The 19,166-nt window shown below is 54.2% G+C and overlaps 9 protein-coding genes across 9 annotated transcripts; 4 read left to right on the top strand and 5 right to left on the bottom strand.

Moving 5' to 3' along the window:
- K452DRAFT_22839 (uncharacterized protein) lies at positions 1-3,755 on the bottom strand. The gene is made up of 2 exons (XM_033536958.1): positions 3,082-3,755; positions 1-3,029 (listed from the first exon to the last, which is right to left on the bottom strand). The coding sequence occupies exons 1-2, from the start codon at positions 3,638-3,640 to the stop codon at positions 58-60; spliced, it is 3,531 nt and encodes a 1,176-aa protein (XP_033391149.1). The 5' UTR covers positions 3,641-3,755; the 3' UTR covers positions 1-57.
- A 478-nt stretch (positions 3,756-4,233) lies between these two features.
- On the top strand, positions 4,234-5,084 carry K452DRAFT_293231 (uncharacterized protein). Its single transcript, XM_033541523.1, has 4 exons — positions 4,234-4,333; positions 4,407-4,479; positions 4,635-4,746; positions 4,809-5,084. The coding sequence occupies exons 1-4, from the start codon at positions 4,293-4,295 to the stop codon at positions 4,952-4,954; spliced, it is 372 nt and encodes a 123-aa protein (XP_033391148.1). The 5' UTR covers positions 4,234-4,292; the 3' UTR covers positions 4,955-5,084.
- A 506-nt stretch (positions 5,085-5,590) lies between these two features.
- K452DRAFT_323064 (uncharacterized protein) lies at positions 5,591-7,001 on the bottom strand (the record flags this gene model as incomplete). The annotated part of the gene is made up of 2 exons (XM_033544597.1): positions 6,173-7,001; positions 5,591-6,110 (listed from the first exon to the last, which is right to left on the bottom strand). The coding sequence occupies exons 1-2, from the start codon at positions 6,769-6,771 to the stop codon at positions 5,591-5,593; spliced, it is 1,119 nt and encodes a 372-aa protein (XP_033391147.1). The 5' UTR covers positions 6,772-7,001.
- K452DRAFT_22817 (uncharacterized protein) lies at positions 6,959-7,541 on the top strand. Its single transcript, XM_033536943.1, has one exon. The coding sequence runs from the start codon at positions 7,146-7,148 to the stop codon at positions 7,449-7,451; it is 306 nt and encodes a 101-aa protein (XP_033391146.1). The 5' UTR covers positions 6,959-7,145; the 3' UTR covers positions 7,452-7,541.
- An 89-nt stretch (positions 7,542-7,630) lies between these two features.
- Positions 7,631-8,326, top strand: K452DRAFT_314006 (uncharacterized protein; the record flags this gene model as incomplete). The annotated part of the gene is made up of 1 exon (XM_033543717.1): positions 7,631-8,326. One exon carries the CDS (start codon positions 7,631-7,633, stop codon positions 8,324-8,326), a length of 696 nt encoding a protein of 231 aa, XP_033391145.1.
- Positions 8,327-8,485: 159 nt separating this feature from the next.
- K452DRAFT_22819 (uncharacterized protein) lies at positions 8,486-8,796 on the bottom strand. Its single transcript, XM_033536945.1, has one exon. The coding sequence runs from the start codon at positions 8,700-8,702 to the stop codon at positions 8,526-8,528; it is 177 nt and encodes a 58-aa protein (XP_033391144.1). The 5' UTR covers positions 8,703-8,796; the 3' UTR covers positions 8,486-8,525.
- Positions 8,797-9,930: 1,134 nt separating this feature from the next.
- Positions 9,931-12,109, bottom strand: K452DRAFT_260697 (uncharacterized protein). The gene is made up of 2 exons (XM_033538544.1): positions 11,311-12,109; positions 9,931-10,620 (listed from the first exon to the last, which is right to left on the bottom strand). Exons 1-2 carry the CDS (start codon positions 11,990-11,992, stop codon positions 10,106-10,108), a joined length of 1,197 nt encoding a protein of 398 aa, XP_033391143.1. The 5' UTR covers positions 11,993-12,109; the 3' UTR covers positions 9,931-10,105.
- A 598-nt stretch (positions 12,110-12,707) lies between these two features.
- K452DRAFT_323063 (uncharacterized protein) lies at positions 12,708-15,887 on the bottom strand. Its single transcript, XM_033544596.1, has 4 exons — positions 15,818-15,887; positions 15,731-15,760; positions 12,932-15,675; positions 12,708-12,876 (listed from the first exon to the last, which is right to left on the bottom strand). Exons 1-3 carry the CDS (start codon positions 15,863-15,865, stop codon positions 12,943-12,945), a joined length of 2,811 nt encoding a protein of 936 aa, XP_033391142.1. The 5' UTR covers positions 15,866-15,887; the 3' UTR covers positions 12,708-12,876; positions 12,932-12,942.
- Positions 15,888-16,810: 923 nt separating this feature from the next.
- Positions 16,811-17,919, top strand: K452DRAFT_239400 (glycoside hydrolase family 5 protein; the record flags this gene model as incomplete). Its single annotated transcript, XM_033537724.1, has 3 exons — positions 16,811-17,110; positions 17,165-17,772; positions 17,832-17,919. 3 exons carry the CDS (start codon positions 16,811-16,813, stop codon positions 17,917-17,919), a joined length of 996 nt encoding a protein of 331 aa, XP_033391141.1.
- Positions 17,920-19,166: the final 1,247 nt, after the last annotated feature.

The following is a 19,166-nucleotide window of genomic DNA, read 5'->3' as shown; positions in this document are numbered from 1 at the left end:
GCGGTCGGGTATAAATAATTACTCTATTTTACACTTGAGAAGTAGTAATTGTATAATCTAAAAAAAAAAAAAAAAAAAAAAAAAAAAAAAAAAAAAAAAAAAAAAAAAAAAAAAAAACTCACAAGCAGCACGTCCATACCACCGCTTCGCCTCCTCCAAGCTCCTCGGACACCCAATCCCCACCTCCGTAAAATAGCCCATCGCAAACATGGCCTTCGCAAGCGGGGGATCCGCACAAGCCGCCTTCCGCGCCCACAAATACGCCTCTGTGTCGCTCTGGTCGAGAATGCCCGCAGAGCCCGTAAGGTACCAACCACTGAGGGCGAGCTCACTCTGATGTTCCTCCTGCGCCGCGGCGCGCGTATACCAAGCAATCGAGTTTCGCGCGTCGATGGCGCACCCCAACATCCCGTACTCGTACGCCTCGCCCAGCCGGAACTGGCTGAACTTGTAGCCCAGCTCGGCCGCCTGCTTGAACAGCTCAAACGCGTACGTCTCGTCGCGGATGATCTTGTCCTTTTCCTCGCGGCTCGTCGCCGCTTTCGTGCTGTACAGCAGGCCTAGCTCGTGCAGCGCGTGCGGGTTTTCCTCGTCGGCCCGCTCCGCCGCTCGCTTGAGCCACGTCACGGCCTCGCCGACGCTCTTTTGCTGCCCTAGCAGCCCCTTCAGCTGTATCATTCCCATCTTGTACATCGCCGGCGTGTCGCCTAGCGATGCAGCTCGCTTGTACCACTGCACTGCTTTGAGCGGGTCTTTGCGCGTTCCGCCCCCCTCTTCCGCCCCCATCTCGCAGCACACCGCCGTGCGGTACGCCGACGCCGCGTGCCCTGCTTTGGCCGCTGACATATACAGCGCAAAGGCTTCTTTGGGGTCAGACTCGAGGCCCAGGTTACCCGAGCCGTAGCAGTCTGCTAGGTAGAACTGCGCCTCGCCGTACCCCTGGTGCACCAGTTTCTTGACGATCTTGTGCGCTTCCAGCGTGTAGCGTTCGCGGTTCTTGTTCCTGGTTCTTGGGTCTGCGCGTCCGCCTTCATCAGCCAACACTGCGGCAGCCTCGACGAGCTTTTTCGCGAACCGGAGCTGCAGGGCTTTGTCTTCGGGCTTGTTCTTGGAATCGTTACGGGCTCTGGCAAGTCCATCCATAGTGATCGGATCAGACATACGACGACCCTTTTTGATGTTGGCAGACGGTCCGCCCGGGACTGGCGTATTGGCGTTACCGTTGTATTGTCTGACCGGCGGCGGCTTATTAGACGTAGGTTGCTGCTGCTGCTGTGGGGGGGCCTGGTCCATAAGACCTGCTCTCACGGGCGTGGGATGGTGAGGAAGGGAATCCTCGCTTTGGCGTGGCTGGGGTTCAACCGGGCCCGGGCTCGGGCCTGCATTTCTAGGCCCAGGTGGAGGCCTCATGCCGGGAGGAGGTCCGTTACGCATGGGTCCATTAGGTCCGTTTGGCATGGGAGGTCCATTAGGAGGGCCGTTGCGCATCGGGGGAGGACCGCGAGCCCGATGATCAGGCGGTGCTGACTGGGGCGGCGGGCCATTGAAGCGTGGATCTTGACCCGGGGTTGGCCTCATTTGGTCCGTATTGCTACGCTGCATCGGCGGGTAATTTGGATTTGGCGGTCCATTGTAGAAACGAGCTCCTGGGGGTGGTGGACCGCGTGGGTGATGGCCTGGCGGAGGTCCCCTGCCCTGTGGCGGGCCCTGTGGCGGGCCCCGGGGCTGCTGTCCTGGGAGTGGTGGATGTGGTGGGTGTGGTCCTCCAAATCCTTGATGCGGTGCAGGACCAGGACGCCTGCCACCAGCAGTATTAGGTCGAGGGGGAGGCTCCTGGCCGGGACCAGTATATCCTTGGCCGAATGTGTTGCTGCGAGGGAGTTGAGGGATCGGAGGAGCGTCACCGGGCATTTCCGCAACGAAGCCATTTCCTCCTGGGTTACCGCGGTTGAGGTCCGGCTGAGATCTGCTCCTGTGCACTTGCTGGTTGAAGTTTGACCCCCCAGTGTTGGACCGCCCCCGCTGTTCAAGGGTAGGCGGGGAAAACGGCATGGGTTGTGGTCCGCCAGCAGCGTTGCCCGGCGGGCTCTGCAAATGCTTCTCGAAGGACAATCCACGTTTGTGAGTAGTCGCAGATGGATCAATGTTATCAAAATCGGGCATTTCAGCCTCGATGGCAGCATCTCTGCTCGTCATATTCTGAAGACGATTGTCCTCCGGCGGCATCATATGGTTAATATTAGGCATCGGTGGGGGGTGGTAGGCATTTTCTATGCTCCCCATCATCTCGCGTTTATCCTCGATCCTCGGGGGCGTAAAAGGTACGTTGTAAGCCGTCGGGTCCACTATCTGCGGTTTCCTCGAACCGCCTGCGGTGCCAGGCCGCGGGATGAAACTTGGGTCCTCGGGTCCGTGGTAACCAGCCATCGGTCCTGGCTCAGCCCACGAAGGCTCTCGGTCATTCCACGACGATGACGACTCGATGGATTGCATACTATCGTGGTGGTTTTGCGGCATTGTCATCGAACGCTGAGGCCCGCGAGGCTCCGGCGGGGAAGACATGAACGGCATCCGGAATCCCGGAGGCGAGGAAGCGAACGGCATCCTAAATCCACCAATCTCGTTCGCCGGCTGAACAGTCTGAGAGCGCTGCGGGGGTATTGGGCGATGTTCGAAGGGCTCTTGCAGTGGCGGGGTAGGTCGTCCACCAGGTGCAGGCGAATATGCCCCTGTTCTAGCGACCTCTTGCAACGGGCTGAACGGGCGTGCTCCGCCAACCCATGGCGGTCTTATGGCTTCCACGCTTGGGCGCGGCGTTATCGAGTCCAAATCGTGCTGCATTGGTCTGGGAAAATCTCCACTCGGCCTGGGATAATCTCCACTAGGTCTAGGGTAATCTCCACTAGGGCGCCCTTCCTGTATACTCATGTTTGCCATCCTATCGTCAATCGGCGGACCTTGGGCTCGCGGAGGGCTTTTCCGCATCGGAAAAGCGGGAAACGGGTTGTCGAAATTCGCTGCTTCTGGCGCTTCAAGTTTTGTTAGTGGCGCTTTACGTTTCCGCAGTTCGCAGGTACTTACGAGGCATCTGGCGCTGTGCGTTTGGAGGCGGCATCCCGCCGCCACGCCCCATAGGTCCGCCGCCGGCAGGACCGTAGCCCTGTCGCGGAGTTCCTCCGGGTCGGACCTGCGGTGGCGTTCCACGAGGGGTCGACGTCGCGTTGCTCATGCCGCGAGCGCGCATGGGCGAGCCATAACCGCCGCTGCCCTGAGGGCCTGGCGGACCGCGCGGGGGCATACCTCGACTCTGCTCCACGGGTCTCGGGGGACCGCGACTGAAGTTTGGAGCCTGCGGAGGCTGGCCGCCAATCATCCTAGTGCCTCCGTCTAGGCGTTGTGGAATTGGAGGCGGCGGCCCCTGGTATTGTTCCGCTCCGTACACCTGGCCATACTGGTCGTCGTAGTAGCCCTCCTGATAGCCGCCCTGGTATCCATTTTGCGAGTACCCATCATATGCGTGACCCTGCTCCTGCGCGTAGCCGTTGTTGTAGTGGGGGTCTTGGTAGGGACCAGCGGGCTGCTGCTGGCTGTAGTAGGCCCGCGGCGGAGGCTGGTACTCGGAATGGGGGTCGTAGGCCATGTCGGGGGCGCGCAGGCTCTACGGAGCCGAGTGGGAGGAGTTGCGAAAGGGAGAGGACGGCGCTTGGGGCTTGCCAGCTGGACTGCCAGCGTGTTGGGTGCAAAGAGCGGAAGTTCGGCGCATCCAAGTCGGTTACGGGAAGATCACCATGTCACGAATAAGGGAGCCTTGGAGATTTGTCGGGAGAGGAGAAGGAGTGGAAGCTGAGAGAAGAAGCTTGGCTTTTGGCTTATGGATATTATGCTGTTTCAAGTGAGTGCGTTCGTGCAGGGCCTGTTTCCGGGACTGGGGCTGAAGGGAGCCGAAAGCAGCTGCGCTGGGAGCGTGATGCGCAAAGGTTGCACCATGCTCGTACAGGCGCTTCCAAGGGAGCAAAAGCCTTTCGCTCCCTGGGCGCTGGGCGCGACTTGACAACGCGCAGCTTCCAATCAGCGGGGTGATAGCAACGGGCGCGGGCCGCGCTAATTCACGCTGGGCCCTGCCGATTCCGACGACGTGGGGCGCGCCACAGCACGTGACCTATAGCACAGCCACATCTGATGCCGTTGGTGCTGCCGCCGATCCTCTAGGTGCTACTACACTACTCTATCTTCGTCCTTTACATCGCACTGCCCCCCTCCAGTCGCCTCTTTCCCTCTCCATCGCCGCCACCATGCCTATGAGCCCTGCCACCTGGGTCAAGATGATCGCCACGTGTGTCCTTCCTCCTTTCATTCCCCTCCCTCTCGGCCGTACTCGTGCATTTGGGTACTAACTGCCCAAACAGAGGCGGCATCTTATGCATCGGAGGCCCCGCCCTCGTATACTACGTCTCTCCCACCGAAGAGGAGCTGTTCAAGGTAAAACCGATTTTTTTCTCGCGTCGATCACCTCATGCCTTTTTTGCTTTTGACGTCATTCGCTGCTCCATGCCGAAATTGCACGCAATCCCCATTCCGTCTCCGCGCTTGATGTTTCTGCCGAACCACTTACTCACGCACAAACTCTCGCGCAGAGATACAACCCCGAGCTCCAGAAGCGCTCGCTCGAGAACCGCATTGGCAAGCAGCAGGAGTTTGACGATTTTGTCACCCGTCTGAAGGAGTACTCCAAGTCTGACAAGCCCAGTAAGTCACGCGTCTGCTTGCTTGCCTGCACCCGCTATCGCGTAACACTAACGCCACCTCAGTCTGGGAGGCTGCCGCCGAAGCCGAACGCGTCCGCAGCGCTGCTGCCCGCGAAAAGGTCATTGACGAGCAGCGCCAGCTGGCCGTCGACATTGAACGGCGGCGCCAGATTATGCGTGAGTCGGCAGGAGAGAACTATAGGCAATAAATGCGTTTCCGACTTTGGAACCTCACACCCGGTGACCCGGTTTCACTGGGAGCTCGATTCACGTTTGTGTTGATATCATTTTACTCCATGCAAGTCTGGGCTAACAAAAATTAATTTACTTTTCCGTCCGCCCAGTGAATCCGTGAGCCAGGGCGCGAGGTTTTCACGACTGCATGATCTTTGTATGGCGTCGGATAAGGCACGGATACATGACACTAATCCAGCTCATGAACAGCAGTTTTTGTTGGAATTGGACCGAAAAGAGCGAGCAATGAAGCCCGAACCAACCACAGAGGTTGTGTAGTCAGCTATCGACCATACCTTGCCTTTCACGATTGTTCGCACGTGACTCACGCGGTCGCGTCTCGACGCGTCGCGCAACCGACCCGTCACTTCCACTGATCGCCTTGGAACTACCTTACTGGCAATTAACACGTCGGGCAAAACGATAATATCCTTGATTAAGGGAGTATTCCTTTGTTTTGTGCTCAAAGACCATTCATTTTCTAAGAGATTGAAGTCTACTATCATATAAATCTCTCATGTCTATGCATTAGTTACCATAAATCATGCACCCTTCTCTATCTCTCTTTTTTTTTTTCAATCCCCATCTCAAACACATTATCCCAATTACAATTACGGGTGCAGCGCATCAAAGACCTCCCGCACCTTCTCATTACTATACCCAGCATTAACAGCCAACTGCAACAAAACCCTCGCCTTCTGAGGGTTCAAAAACCCGCTCGGAATCATATAATCCTGGACATCCTCGACAGGGACAAAGCCATCAACAGTACGGTGCGAGACGACCATGGGTGTGTGCGTGCTGTTGAACTGCTTCTCAGCAACGGCAAGCATGGCGTCGTCGACGGAGCCAGCCCCAGAGCCTGCAAACACGATGCCCTTCGAGCCGCTCTCGATCGACGCCTTCACCAGCGCGGGGTTGTTGTCCTCGTGCGTGTAGATGATGTCGACTTGCGGGAGCGACGTGTTGGCGCCGACCGAGAAGTGCGGCTTCCCCGGGACGGCTGCCGGCGTGTAGTAGAAGTAGGGGACCTGGTTGATGAAGAAGCCGAGCTGGCCCTGCTCGGTCGCGTAGAAGGTGTCGAGGCTGTTGGCGCTGTTCTTGGTCGCGTAGAAGGCGGCGCCGATGCGGCTGCGGCGGGTTAGCGGCCTGCTTAGTGGGGTTGGGTGTGCGTGTTGGTTGGTGGGACTTACTCGTTCAGCACGATCATGGCGCCGCGGTTCTTAGCCTTCTCTGACGCGGCCAGCGTGACTGCTTGGTACAGGTTCAGCGGGCCATCGGCGGACAGAGCCGTGGCGGGGCGCATGGAGCCGACAACGACAACGGGCTTGGTCGAATTGATGACCAGGTCGAGGAAGAAGGCCGTCTCCTCAAGGTTGTCGGTGCCGTGCGTGACAACGACGCCGGTCGTTTCCTCCTTGGCCAAATCCTTGGTGATGTTGTGGGCCAGGGCCAGCAGGATATTGTAGTCGACCTCCTGGGAGCCGACGTTGGCGACCTGCAAGCCGTAGATGTTGGAGATGTTCAGAATCTCGGGCACGGCGTCGACGAGGTCCTTGACGCCCAGCCCGACGCTGTAGCCCACCGTCTGCCCGGACGTCTCGCCCTTGCTGGCAATGGTGCCGCCGGTCGCGTAGATGGTGACGTTGGGGAGAGAGGCATTGACGCTGTCTTGCTCGAGGACGGGGCCGGCGTCCCGGCGGAAGAGAGCGGGCGAGGCGGGCGCCGGTAAGGCTAGGATAGAGAAGGGAAGCGCGAGGAGCGCGGACGAAAGAATGGTCTTGGAGAACATTTTGACGGGGCTGGACCGCGGCCGGAGACGACGACTGGCTCAAAAGAATGAAGCGAGCGGACTGAGGAGGAAAAAAAAAAAAAAAAAAGAAGCGAAGTCATATTCAATATATACCATATACTCCTACCACGGTACCTGACTTTTGACTACCTACCATAGTACAGTGCGTGGTCTTTGCTCAACCGCCTATCCATTATCAATCGGGCACGACGGATCTGTTCCTGCATTTTCGGGCGAGTCATCCCCAGCCGATCAAACAGACGACTCACGAAGCGGGTGTGCGTGGGGACTGGGGAGGTGTCCGGAGGCAGAGAAAGCAGCAGTGACGTCGAGATGTCGGGCTTGGCGGGCTTGGCGCCGACCTTTCGGGCCCAATGCGACATCGGGCCTGGCGCGGAAACGACTTCACCGCAAGCCTTGCCATGCAACTCTATCTCTACCTGTTAGCTAATCTCGCAGCTGCCCCAGCACACCAGCGCACGCGCTTGACGATCGCCCGCCTTTTCGCGTGTAGTCCTGTCCGTCAGGGGCCGCCTATTACCAAATGGCTCCTCCAAGCGAGCCTCGCGCTGCTGCTGCGTCGTCGTCACCTGTACGGAGTACCTAAGGTCTCGCCTTGTCGACGTCTGCCCGTGGTCGAGTGTTTCGAGGCGGAGATGCGTCGCTTCAAACCTCAATAGTTGTGCCGAGCTCGGAAGCCCTGCGTCGACGTCCACGTTGCTTTGCGTTCACTTGACTGGCAAACTGGTCCTTCACCACCCGACTAATGCCCTTCCCGGCAATAACATTATCCAGCGCAGGATAACCTTAGAACCGCCGCTGAAGCGCTTGATCTAGGAAACCTTCATACGCGAGGAGCATGAACGCCTCGGCCAACAACACTTCTGCAAAAAGAGCGCTCAGCACCGTGCCACCATGTCAGGGTCATCGAGTTGTATTGTACGGCGTACGCATCTGTGGTATGCGCGCGACAGCCAACCTCGTGGTGGGAGTATTGCAAAAGCCTACTGCGGTCCCGCAAGCACAGCGACCAGCCGAGAAAGCCTTACCTAAACCCCACGTCGCTGTACGTAACTCTCTGGCCCCGCATCCAATCCAGCCTCCAGGCCGCCACCGTAGTACCTACGATAGTCCCGCGCCGCGACGAAACAACCGCAATCGCGCTCCTACTACGTACTACGTAGGACTCGCTTCCACGACGCCGATTCGGTCCCGCTTTACCTACCCCCTTCTGGTTGCTTTGCTTTCCTCAGCCGCTCTCTCATCCCCTTTTCCTTCTCTTTCTTCACCGCAGTCAACTGCCAGCCAACCTGCCTGCCCCTTCCCCTCCAGCCACGCCAACGGCCCAACACGCCCCGCCGCCACCAACAGCAACAGCCCCAACCCCGTCCTAGCCACCACCCGCACGTCCAGCGCCGATCCCCGCTCCCCTCACGCCAGAAAGGAGGTGAAGCGCACACTGCGCTTCGCACCGCACTGCAGTGGCCAGAGCGGGCGAGCGAGCGCGCTGCGCGCCCTCCGGATTCGCAAGCCGATCTCCAATACAAGCTCCTGAGCGTGCGTCTGGGCGCGCGAGCCGCGCCCTGTGCTGTGCTGTGCTGTGCTGGGCTTGCTGCGTGGTGAGGTGGCTGGCGTGTGCGCTGCGTGCTCCCTTAGGGGTCTTTATGGTGGTGGTCGTGGCGAGTGGGTTGTGTTGCCGTGATTGTGTGTGTATGTGTGTGTGTGTGTAAGGGTGAGTACTACGTACGTGGTAGCTAGGTAGGGGATACAACAGGGGCGGCAGGCTCGACAGCGCGAGTGTGTCTGGTACACCGCACGCCTTTAACGGCTGCACTGTATTGTAGCTCTCCCCCCTCCGCCCCGGCCCCTATAACAGTATCGTCGTGCATGCATGCATGCAAAGCACCATGCGAACCCCGCCAACGAACCATACCGACGGCGCACGCCTTCCTAGCAGCTGAAAATACTGACTACTTTACTGCGTGGCTAAGTGTGGCTGTGTTCTGTACTAGTATCGAGGCCACTGGGTAGAGATGTTGTGGCAGCGACGTAGGTACGTGGTAGAATATCAATGCCCTTACTAAGGGAAGCGTATCTATAATACATTACACTACACTATACACCTAGCTTAAATCAACCACTCTGGCTCTACCTATGTAGAACTGCTCGTCTCGACTCGCTGAGGGGGCTAAACAGGGGTTATAACCCCTTACCCCTAAATAAACAAACAAACAAACACCCTACCCACCCATCCACCCACCAGACATACCCATCCTGCTCCTATCCCTACCCAGCCGAGTCCGATGCAGACGCAGACCCCGTACCTAGGTAACCTGTATTGTAGCTCCTACATAGATAGCGCGCAATGCCGCCTCAACGCCACGCGCGGGCGTGCGTGCACCGTTGTGCGACCTCCGCTTAAACTCCGCTCTCGTAAACGTTGCGCGACCTCCGCTCAAGTTAAACGCTGGGAGCGCTTCGCTGCGTACTGCATGGCTGCTGTGCGTGTGTTAGATGTTCGCTTAGGCGAAAACGTCGCCTGCGCCTGCGCCTGCGCCTGTTTTTTGTGCGCTGGCTTACGTGGTGGTTTACACGGACGCTGGATGGGATTGATGGGGTGATGGTTGCGTCTGTATCTTGAGCGGAGCGCGTGGATGCGGGTTAGCTTCAGCCGATTTGTGGTGTGCGCTTCCCTTCCCTTGTAGTGTGGACACGGTGCTGGTGCTGGTGCTAGTGCTGGAGGGTGAGAGTGTTGGTGCTTGATTGATTGGTTGATTGAGTAGCTAGCTAGTTGTGGTTGGGCTTGTTGGAGGCTGGTTGAGCGGCGTGGAGTGCGTGTGTGGAGTGGTTGAGGTTGTTGAGGTTGTAATGTGTGGCGTGGGGTTGGTGTGTGGGTTGGTTTTGGGCGAGGTGAGATAGACTGTTCCATACGGTCTCAGAAGGGGTCACGACGGCAGTGCCGCTGCCGCATGAAGCCACCATCTACATGCAGACGCGTTAGCAAAATCGGCATACCCACGACTCGCTCCAACTCCATACCACCAGGACAACTATGAAGGAGCATACGATGGTTGTTGTGGTGGTGGGTGGTATAGTGGCGGAGGAGACGCGGTGCCGCTGCCGCCACATGAGGAGAATTGTGGCATGCCTGCTACTCTACTCTACGGAGATACGAAAATAAAAAGATTCGAGGGCATGAAGGTATTTGAGAGGACACGAAGAGAAGATATATGAAAGCGCGGGAGTATACTATGAAAGCATAAAAGGGAGAAGATGGAAGGATGGGGAAGTAAGTTATATACATATGCTAGAGAGCCCATTCAACCCCTGAAGCTCAACGAAGTGCTACTTTTTGAACCCTTGTTTCCCAATCACCTTCCAAAGCTTCTCCGTCCATGATCCCGTGGAGGTAGCATTCTCCGATAACTGTGTACGTAGGCAAGTTCGCCCCGTGCTCTTCCGAAAAGACTGGGATAGGATGTGGGCGTAAAAGAAACGGCCATTTGCTCCCCAATAGTATGTGGATTTCATCGCCTGAAGCGGCGTCAAGCGGCGCCATTCCAAGATTGCCTTGGCGGGTTGTAAACATTCTTCGTCCACGAGCTGTATAATATATTGTAAGACTGATCGCATTCATGTTACGAAGATGGTTGGTGTTGTCTAATCTCTGTGTGGACTTCTGTATCGTGTACCATGTTGCGCGGAACAATTCATAGTCCGTCGAAAGAGCCCGTCGAAAGCAAGTGTCATCCGTTGATGTACCTTTGTGGAAAACAGAGTCTAGGATAGTTGTTCGCCAGAAGGTATCAATTGAGGATTTGTCTTGGCATGGTGTGTCGTTTGGTAGTTCTTTTATGCCAGCCATCGTCATCCATTGTCGAATATTTAGCACGTAGTCGGAATAGTCATGTCCAATGCGATCCACATGGTCAACTTTCAATGTATCATGTAGAAGAACAGTCTTATCAACAAGAGTCGAGTTTCGAAAGATGTTTTTAGAACTGTTGTATGGTGACCACAAGATTTTTTCATTTCGCAAAAGTTGAGCTGTATCCGATGATACTGATGATGCGAACCAGTCCGGAAGCCAGGATGGAAGGGCTTGCAGACTATAGCGTGACCGTCTGCCTCTTAGCAATTCGAGATCGCCGTCTTGTGAGATGATACCCAGAGCGGCTTGTGCAAAGGCATGTGCTGCGGGTATTGAGTAATTTGGAACAAGGAGCGGATCAGTCCGGTATTTATCGACAGCAAGGGATAAAAGCGCGTAGAGCCGATCCCGCGGATCTGTCGCAAGCTGCTCACAGCAGCTAAGCCGAAGTGCATAGAAATTCCATAGTTCCCTTTTTATCGTATAAACTAGGCGAGACTTGAAGACAGGATAAGTTTTGTCCCACAATTCATATAAGCTGAGAAGTCTCGATCTTGGTGGCCAAATTGTCTTGCAACAGAACTCACTATGGATAAGGAAAGAGTTGATCCCTTCAACCATAATGTCTAGCGGGAATGTTTCGGAGCCGTATACAAGAGTTGCTCGACTGGGCAAAACGGCTTCTTGGATTACCCAGATGCGCTCCCACCATGGTGATTTGCACAGCTTGTGTAGTGCATTGAAGTGCGCTGTATACTCTTCTCTCTCGGAAATCGCACCATCATCAGCGATGCAGAAACATGGGTATTCTTGGAGGTGCTTCTTTTGGCATAACATCCCGAGTAGTTCGAATACTCGACTCGCTGTGATTGAAATCGGTGGAAATCGTCCTGGTGGGGAATCGCCAAGATCAGGTCCTTCCCCTAACCAGAGCGAACACTCCAGGCATAATCTAAATATGCTTCCCATCATTCTGACTTGTTGTGATTTTTCTTGGTTGTCGTTTTGGTTGATGCATATTGCATCAATCCAGAAAGTGCGTTGCACATTCTGCCGTAATCGGCGCATGGCGATCCATAGATTTTCGGTGACTTTGACCACGTGCCCATTAATGCAGACGGCCTTTGTGAGTTTCCGATCTCCCCATACGTATGACAATGTTTCATACTCTGGATTGTTGTCAAGGAACACTGTTCGGAGGGTGCAGGAAATCTCATCGTGCCAACCTCCGGGCAAGATTTCCACGAGACGAATCTGTCGGTCGGTCGTGGAAAGTGCTTCGTATACAAAGGTTCCCTCCGAATTGTCAACGTTCAAATTTGTTGACTCCGGTGCCATGTCTGATGCCATGCTCCATTTCGAATAATCAGGTATGTATCGTTTCGACGATATAGGATCCAGGGTACGTTGCTTCACTTCAAAGCACGCGGCCAGTCGACCAGGTTTCGGAGGACTAGAAGAGGTACCGCCGTAAATGACAGTTAGAGTCAAAGAACCGTTTTTTTCCCACCTGAGGCTGCTCACGAACCGGCCGGAGAATTTGGCAAATGTGTTGCGCCGCTGGCTCTCAAGCCGCTTCTCAAAGGACACCTTCAATATTCTGTTTTTCCAATCGAGATCAACGGGCCACCGCTTCCGTCGAATTCTCGGAATAAGACGCCGGTTAGCTGAACGGGACACTGTAGTGTCCCCGTTGAAGCTAGGGTAGCTCATGATCGCGACTATTTCAGATAAGCTCGAAGGACTGCGATAACGTTCAATACCGCTCTATAGAGAGTAAAAAAAAGTAGCTCGTGGTTGAAGTAAAGCGCTGCGGGTCATGAAAGACTGTGTGATGCCCAAGGCTAGGATCAAGCGTGCGGGGTTGTCTATCTTAAGCAAGGCGCAAGGCAGCTGCAGACTACGTAATCTGCAGCCTGATAGACGCCTGCCTTTGTACTACATGCACGATTGCCGGGATTAGATATTGTTGTAGCTTACATGCCCTTGTAAGCTATGCATAAAGTGACCTATAGGGTGCGATATAACCTACTTACAGGAGCGCATAAGTATGCTTGTAATATCTGTAAGATTCCAAACCGAAAAGGCTTGAAGAACTTCCGCTTCTCCGCAGTAGCGTTTAATATGGGGACGTGGACAACAGCATCTACACAAACCAGTCTACTTTCCATCTGCACAGCGTAGCAGACAACTGGACACAAATCTATCGCATGCAGAAGGTTGCTCACCAAAGCCTGATTATTTCAACTCTAAGACGACAGCCCCACTAAGACAGATTCTACCACTTACAGCGCACGCCCTCAATCCGCATAAACATCGCGATTGAAGAACCTATGAATCTGCCTCCCGATTTCCCTCCCACTAAGTTCGCAAATCTCCTCTTCCTCCATGTTCGCCAACTCCAACACACTCTCCACATGGAGCGTGATGCGCTGGAGGGCCTTTTCGTTACCACTCAAGCCCGGCACGACCCTCAGCATATCCTGCGGAATCTGGCTGTATGTCTTGGAGGCCGGGTCTTCGCCGTCCTCGAGCCCGATCTGCACCGCCTTGACCGGATCCGGTTCCTCCTGCTGCTTCTTCAGCTCCTCGAAGATCTCGGCTGTTTGGTATGGCGACGACGACCAGATGATACGCAGGCGCGGGAAAGCAAGTGTGAGCATCACGATCTTGGCTTGCAGGTCGGGGGCGGCCATGGCGGCGGCGCCGACGGAGTTGGAGAGGTCGGCGAAGGGTTCAAGCGTGAAGGACTTGTTTTGGTCGAACTCGATCAGCAGCATTGGGCTCTTGTAATGCTGGAGCATCGTCTCGGCTTGGTTGTAGAGGCGGCCGTTGTTGAATGAGGAGATCAGGTCGCGAATGCTTTTGCGCTCGATGCAGATGTTGGGTGTCAGGACGTAGTCGCCGACTGTCAGCATGCAGGGCACGACTACCATGTTGCGGCCGTGGAGAAGTGAAGGGAGTGAGGAGCGGAATTCGCGGACGTCGACGACAACGCGCGGCGGGGCAGCAGTTGCGGCAAGACGTCCACCACCAGCGATGCGAGTGTTGACGGTACGGAGGAAGGCTTCCTCTGGATCAAGTGCGCTGGTACCGTTGTCAAGGACGACGGCCATGTTACCACGCTCGCGGATGAGCTTCGTGAAGGCATCTTTCTCGCGCCGCACAGCGCTGAGATACCGCTGCTCTTCGACGGACCCACCGTAATACATGAAGTAGACGCGGACGTTGCGGTCGGTGTGCGAACTGCGGTAGACTTCAATCCGGCGGATGAATGCCGCATCGGGTTCATACATGATAACGTAGCGTGGCTTAACCTCGTCAAGCACGTGCTCGTCCATGTCGCCGTCATACGGATGGACCACAAGAAGATCCTTCATTTCATACATTTCGTAGTGGCCATCCATGTCTTCCAGGGGATCAGCAGCGACCTCACCTTTCTGCTGGGTTTCTGCCTCGGTAGGCTGGAGCTCCGCGAGCAAGCTTTGTATGTGTGCATCTTTGTCAAAGTTCTGCTGGATGTTTCCACTGACAGTCCTCGACATACCAGAGCCAGCAGAAGCACCACCTCTCACACGTCTTCTCTTGTTTGGCGGTGCTTTTCCACGAGCTGCCTGGCCACCGCGCGAATCTGTGTTGATGGCCTTTTGGTTTTCTGCGAAGAGCGAGGCGCTGACCCTTCCGAAATCTCGCTTCCAGTTAACATAATTCCGAAGCTTTCTCCGCATCATGTACGCTGCAGAAGGTCCTTCTTCCGGCGTGTCTTCTCCATTCTTCTGGTCTTCGAGCTTGACGTGCATGGTTTGGAGATACTCTCGAACTTGGCGACAAGTACTGCTGTCACTACACATGATCAAAATGGCACCACTTGAATCATCCTGTGGTTGGGGATTGAAATAGACGTCCCTCTCAATCTCCTCCAAGACTTCTGCGAGCATGGCCCATTTAGGAAGTTCTTCAAGGACGGGACTGAGAGCGTCTGGTCCTGCGTTGGTGGCATTACCGCTGGCATTCTGGTTGGTAAGCTTGCCAGTATAGACACGGCGCCTGGCTGTATCGAACAGTGTATGAGCTGCGTCAAGGAAAAGCCACGGTGACTGGCTCAAGCGCGTAGATCCAGGAGGAGGTTGAGAAGCAGCACGGACCGTGTCCAAGTATCGATTGAACTCGACAGCATCGTACGTTAGGACAGCGTGGAGGATGTTACGTAGAAGTGACAGATCCCACACTATCTGTTTTGTTCTGAAGCTTGTTCGATGCCACACAGGGTCAAGCTGCCGTCTGATGATGGTATCGAAGTTCTTGTGAAGCGCGCTATCAAGATTCCACTCTTCCATGTCGATGGTGCCCGAATTGCCTTTTCTTAGCTCAGCTACGCTGACTTCGACACACTCCATGACAGCCTGCTGGATTGCTCTCATGCTGTCAGTCATCGGTATTTCCAGCTCGATGACCTCGGCTTTCCGACGGCCTTCAAGCGATTTGGCCACGGAGACATGGAATCGCGGATACAAGCCTGGCTTCCGCAGAAACAAATTTCGGAGCATGGTCGCCAATGGCGAGAAACCGGTGGCGAACGGCTCTGGGTTGTCCGAAAACGCCTTCAAAAAACCTGCCTTGTTCTTCTGGCGATAGATGCGCAGAATGAACGCCTCGACAGATGTCGCGATGACTCTGTCAGCGTGCAGTACTACGCAGCCAGTGACAACTACGGGGTCCAGCAATCCAGAGAGAAAGTCCACAATCAATATCCGTGAGGTGATACTGAAGATGCCTCCTTGCGCGTACATCTTCTCCCTGGTGCCCACACTCATCATATCAGTATTGACCACACTCAGACCACGGGCCTTGGGCGCATTGCTGACGACGGCGTGTTCAGCAAGCGACTCGCCAATCCAGCCATTCTCGCGGTCGTCGGCTCCGATGAGCAGAACGAGGTTGTTGCCGGCGGCATCGTAGGAATGCAGGAGGTTCGTCACGATACGTAGCAGGCCGAGGCCGCGCGCAATAATGACCAGTTGGTCTTCATCACGCTGCGATGCGTCAGTTTGTGGTACGAGAGACGTCTGACGGACAGGCAAGACGCACCAGATCTTGGAAGAGCTCCTGCTGATATTGCTGTGGGCAGAGTCAGTACAAGAGCAGCGGGGACGGAGCGACAGATGCGCGTCGTACGAGGGGCAGGGAAAGCTTCACGGGGGCTCTCTCATCTCCGGGCGGCATCTGGTGCGTGGTGTTGGGCGGGCGTTCGATGACATCGCCTCGGCACGAGGCGGAGATCACAGCTCTGGCGGACTGTTTCACGGCCCGGTTGCGCCATGCGACCTTTCATCAGCCAGCGAGCCAACCCCTCGTTGTCTCCACCCTCGTCCTTCCCCAATCCAGCCTTTAGCCCGCCGCTCTATGATTCTCAATTCGAAACGGACCACTACTTTGCTGGCCGTCATGTCATCGTCGAGCCGACTTTGCCGGTTCAAAGCTGACACTCCGGAGAGCCTGGACTCTCCCTTTTTGCCGTCTGGAACTTGCACCTCCGTCTGTCTGCACCATCCATGAAAACAGCCCGTCGTTTTGCCTTTGTTGCCGTGCTAGACACTATTTCCCAATATGTTTATTTGGGGATGGCCCCTGTATCTCAGGCCCATGTTTTACCAAAGGCGCCCGGTCCAGCCACATGTCTCCGTAGCAATAACTGTTTCAGTGTCAGTTTAAACGATTCGGTAGCCCTTCGCTTCTCGCAACAGGCCGACATGGCATGTTAAGCATCTGACCGACTGATCCGTCGTCCACGGCCCTGCGTTCCGGCTGTGGGGACGACGTTTGCCCCAAAAAGAAAAGCTTCCAGAGCTATGCGCTAATTGGTGGCAATTGTGATGGCCTGAGCAAATCCCCCGACGAGAGCATTTGAGTGTGTTATTGAATGGGGCTCCAAGATTAGGCGGCAGCGTTTCCGGGGAAGCCATCATACTATGGAAAGAAGTTGAAACGGCCGACGGGCCGCCCTCCATCGGCGACCTGGCCACCCTATTGGAATTCTTTTAATACCAGGAGTCTATAACCCATGCGTCGATCCCGAACTATATAAACAAGAGTCCCTCTTGCGTTTACTACAGCTCAAATCCCCACCCTCGCTTTCCATTCTCAGTCAATCTCTTCTACAACTTCAACATGCGCGTTTCTACCATCCTTGCCGCTAGCACGGCTTCCCTGGCTCTGGCTGCGCCAGTCCAGCACAAGAGGGCTAACAAGCTCCAATTCTTCGGTGTCAACGAGAGTGGTCCCGAGTTTGGCGAGACCAACCTTCCCGGTACCAAGGACACGGACTATGTCTGGCCCACTCTCAGCACCATTGACACCTTTTACAACAAGGGCATGAACACTTTCCGTGTCAACATCCTTATGGAGCGCTTGACGCACAGCTCCATGAGCGACACCCTTGACGCTGATTACCTCGCGGACCTGAAGGAGGTAAGTTTATAGTTACCTTTCTCTACAGCTAAATACTAACATGCCGATCCCAAGACGGTCAACTACATCACGAAGTTGGGCGCCTACGCCGTGGTCGTGCCCCACAACTACGGCCGCTTCAACGGCAACATCATCACCGACACCGACGGCTTCAAGGGCTGGTGGAAGACCGTTGCCACCGAGTTCAAGGACAACGAGAAGGTCATCTTCGACACCATCAACGAGTTCCACGACATGGACCAGACCCTTGTCGTCAACCTCAACCAGGCCGCCATTGACGGTATCCGTGCTGCCGGTGCCACCTCCCAGTACATCACCGTCGAGGGCAACAGCTGGACTGGTGCCTGGTCCTGGAAGTCCAGCGGCAACGCTGACACCATGGGCAATCTGACCGACACCGAGGACAAGCTCATCTACCAGATGCACCAGTACCTGGACAGCGACAGCAGCGGCACTAGCGAGACTTGCGTCTCCAGCACCATTGGCAAGGAGCGTATCGAGGAAGCTACCCAGTGGCTCAAGGACAACAACAAGAAGGGTCTCCTTGGAGAGTTCGCTGGTGGCGTCAACGACGTCTGCAAGGACGCTGTCAAGGGTATGCTCAGCTACATTGATGACAACAGTGACGTCTGGACCGGTGCTATCTGGTGGGCTGCTGGACCGTAAGTTTTTCCCCTTATCCCAATTGTATTGTAATGTAACGTAACTAATGACTACTAAGCTGGTGGGGCTCGTACTTTGCCTCTATTGAACCTACGGACGGCGTTGCATTCGATGGCTACCTTGATTTGCTTATGGAATACGCTTAAAGTTAAGGCGTGGACTTTTTGCAGTTTTTTGGGGCAGGGAGCTCGACCATTTAGCAACCTGCATCGCACTTATATTCTTACATGTAACAATTATCAATCAAATCTTACGATGTTCACGTATTCACCTATATCGGGTAGTTGGCGTTGACGTTGCGGTGTGGTGTTGCGAAAATGAACGAGGTGGTCTGCCGAGTAAACTACCATGAGCCTGCCGCACGAAACATACCCACACTAGAGACAAGTTGCATGTCACGGCAAACGAATTTAAGTCGTTTCGTGAACATCGCACTGACCTAAACCAATCGTTAAATGCACTTCTATGCACTATCATCCCCGTTCATTATAAGGGAAGGTTAAAGGGATGGGAAGAACAGTTCCACATACTTTTAAAAACACTCTTAATAGTATACCAGCTATATTCGGTCAAGCCGGACAACTAACCGAGTAGCTCATACTCTAAAATTATAGCGAATGTTTAACATTCTCTAAGAGACATGATAAGATGTCTAAGGTCTTAAATTTTCAAATATAAAAATGCTTTAATATATTAATCTACTTCTTGTATATATATAGAGGTATATAGAGATATTCTTATCCAGATCACTGTTGAATCAAAATATAAAAGTAATAAAAGTAAAAATATACAATGGAACTAGAGCGTTTTCCAGTGCGAATACTTATAAAATAGAGCTATAGAAACTAGTCTATCCCCAAGTAGATTTAACATTAAGTAAGGCAGGCAAATAACTATAGATATTCGAAAAGCTTTCCAAAAACATACCTCTAAGGCGTACCAGTGGTAACAGAAAATTCCGCATCTCATACTTTAAAAACGTTCCATAACAAGTTACAAAAGACACTCAAATCAGTACCAGAAGGAGTATTCCAGTAGTTTAGTTTACGCATATTAGTCTACGGCCATCTATACCCCTAAAATTACAGAAAGTTTTGGCATTAACTGCACAGAAGCTACTATATGCCTATCAAACCAGCTCTCGCCAGCTACGTAAAATACAATTGATGCTAATTACGAATTATTCACTTCAGCAACATTGGAATATATTCATGTAGTTGTAACATGGTGAGAGTTAGTGTCAGCCAGGATCACTCCGATAACTCTCGTTTTTTTTTAGCCTCATTCTCTAGTGGTTGCACAACAGCCTTACCCCCTGCACTACTCATTTATCTACTGCAAGGAAGCAATGATCTCAAAGAGAAAACGTGTCCTTCTAGATAGTATCTTATAT

The sequence above is a fragment of the Aplosporella prunicola genome (genome assembly GCF_010093885.1).
Source record: "Aplosporella prunicola CBS 121167 unplaced genomic scaffold K452scaffold_113, whole genome shotgun sequence".
Taxonomy (NCBI): domain Eukaryota; kingdom Fungi; phylum Ascomycota; class Dothideomycetes; order Botryosphaeriales; family Aplosporellaceae; genus Aplosporella; species Aplosporella prunicola.
Note: the sequence above shows the minus strand (reverse complement) of the source record. Positions and strands in the feature narration are given on the sequence as shown.

Excerpts from the sequence above, each read along its gene's own strand:
- K452DRAFT_260697 (XM_033538544.1), bottom strand. The coding sequence starts at position 11,992 with ATGGCATCAGACATGGCACCGGAGTCAACAAATTTGAACGTTGACAAT. Across the intron at positions 10,621-11,310 it reads CCAAGAAGCCGTTTTGCCCA|AACTACCAAACGACACACCA; the intron begins GTCGAGCAACTC and ends CTGGCATAAAAG.
- K452DRAFT_293231 (XM_033541523.1), top strand. The coding sequence starts at position 4,293 with ATGCCTATGAGCCCTGCCACCTGGGTCAAGATGATCGCCAC. Across the intron at positions 4,334-4,406 it reads TGGGTCAAGATGATCGCCAC|AGGCGGCATCTTATGCATCG; the intron begins GTGTGTCCTTCC and ends CTGCCCAAACAG. Across the intron at positions 4,480-4,634 it reads CCGAAGAGGAGCTGTTCAAG|AGATACAACCCCGAGCTCCA; the intron begins GTAAAACCGATT and ends ACTCTCGCGCAG.
- K452DRAFT_22819 (XM_033536945.1), bottom strand. The coding sequence starts at position 8,702 with ATGGTTCGTTGGCGGGGTTCGCATGGTGCTTTGCATGCATGCATGCAC.
- K452DRAFT_22839 (XM_033536958.1), bottom strand. The coding sequence starts at position 3,640 with ATGGCCTACGACCCCCATTCCGAGTACCAGCCTCCGCCGCGGGCCTAC. Across the intron at positions 3,030-3,081 it reads CGCACAGCGCCAGATGCCTC|CGCCAGAAGCAGCGAATTTC; the intron begins GTAAGTACCTGC and ends CAAAACTTGAAG.
- K452DRAFT_22817 (XM_033536943.1), top strand. The coding sequence starts at position 7,146 with ATGCGACATCGGGCCTGGCGCGGAAACGACTTCACCGCAAGCCTTGCC.
- K452DRAFT_323063 (XM_033544596.1), bottom strand. The coding sequence starts at position 15,865 with ATGCCGCCCGGAGATGAGAGAGCCCCCGTGAAGCTTTCCCTGCCCCTC. Across the intron at positions 15,761-15,817 it reads TGAAGCTTTCCCTGCCCCTC|CAATATCAGCAGGAGCTCTT; the intron begins GTACGACGCGCA and ends CTCTGCCCACAG. Across the intron at positions 15,676-15,730 it reads AGGAGCTCTTCCAAGATCTG|CGTGATGAAGACCAACTGGT; the intron begins GTGCGTCTTGCC and ends GACGCATCGCAG.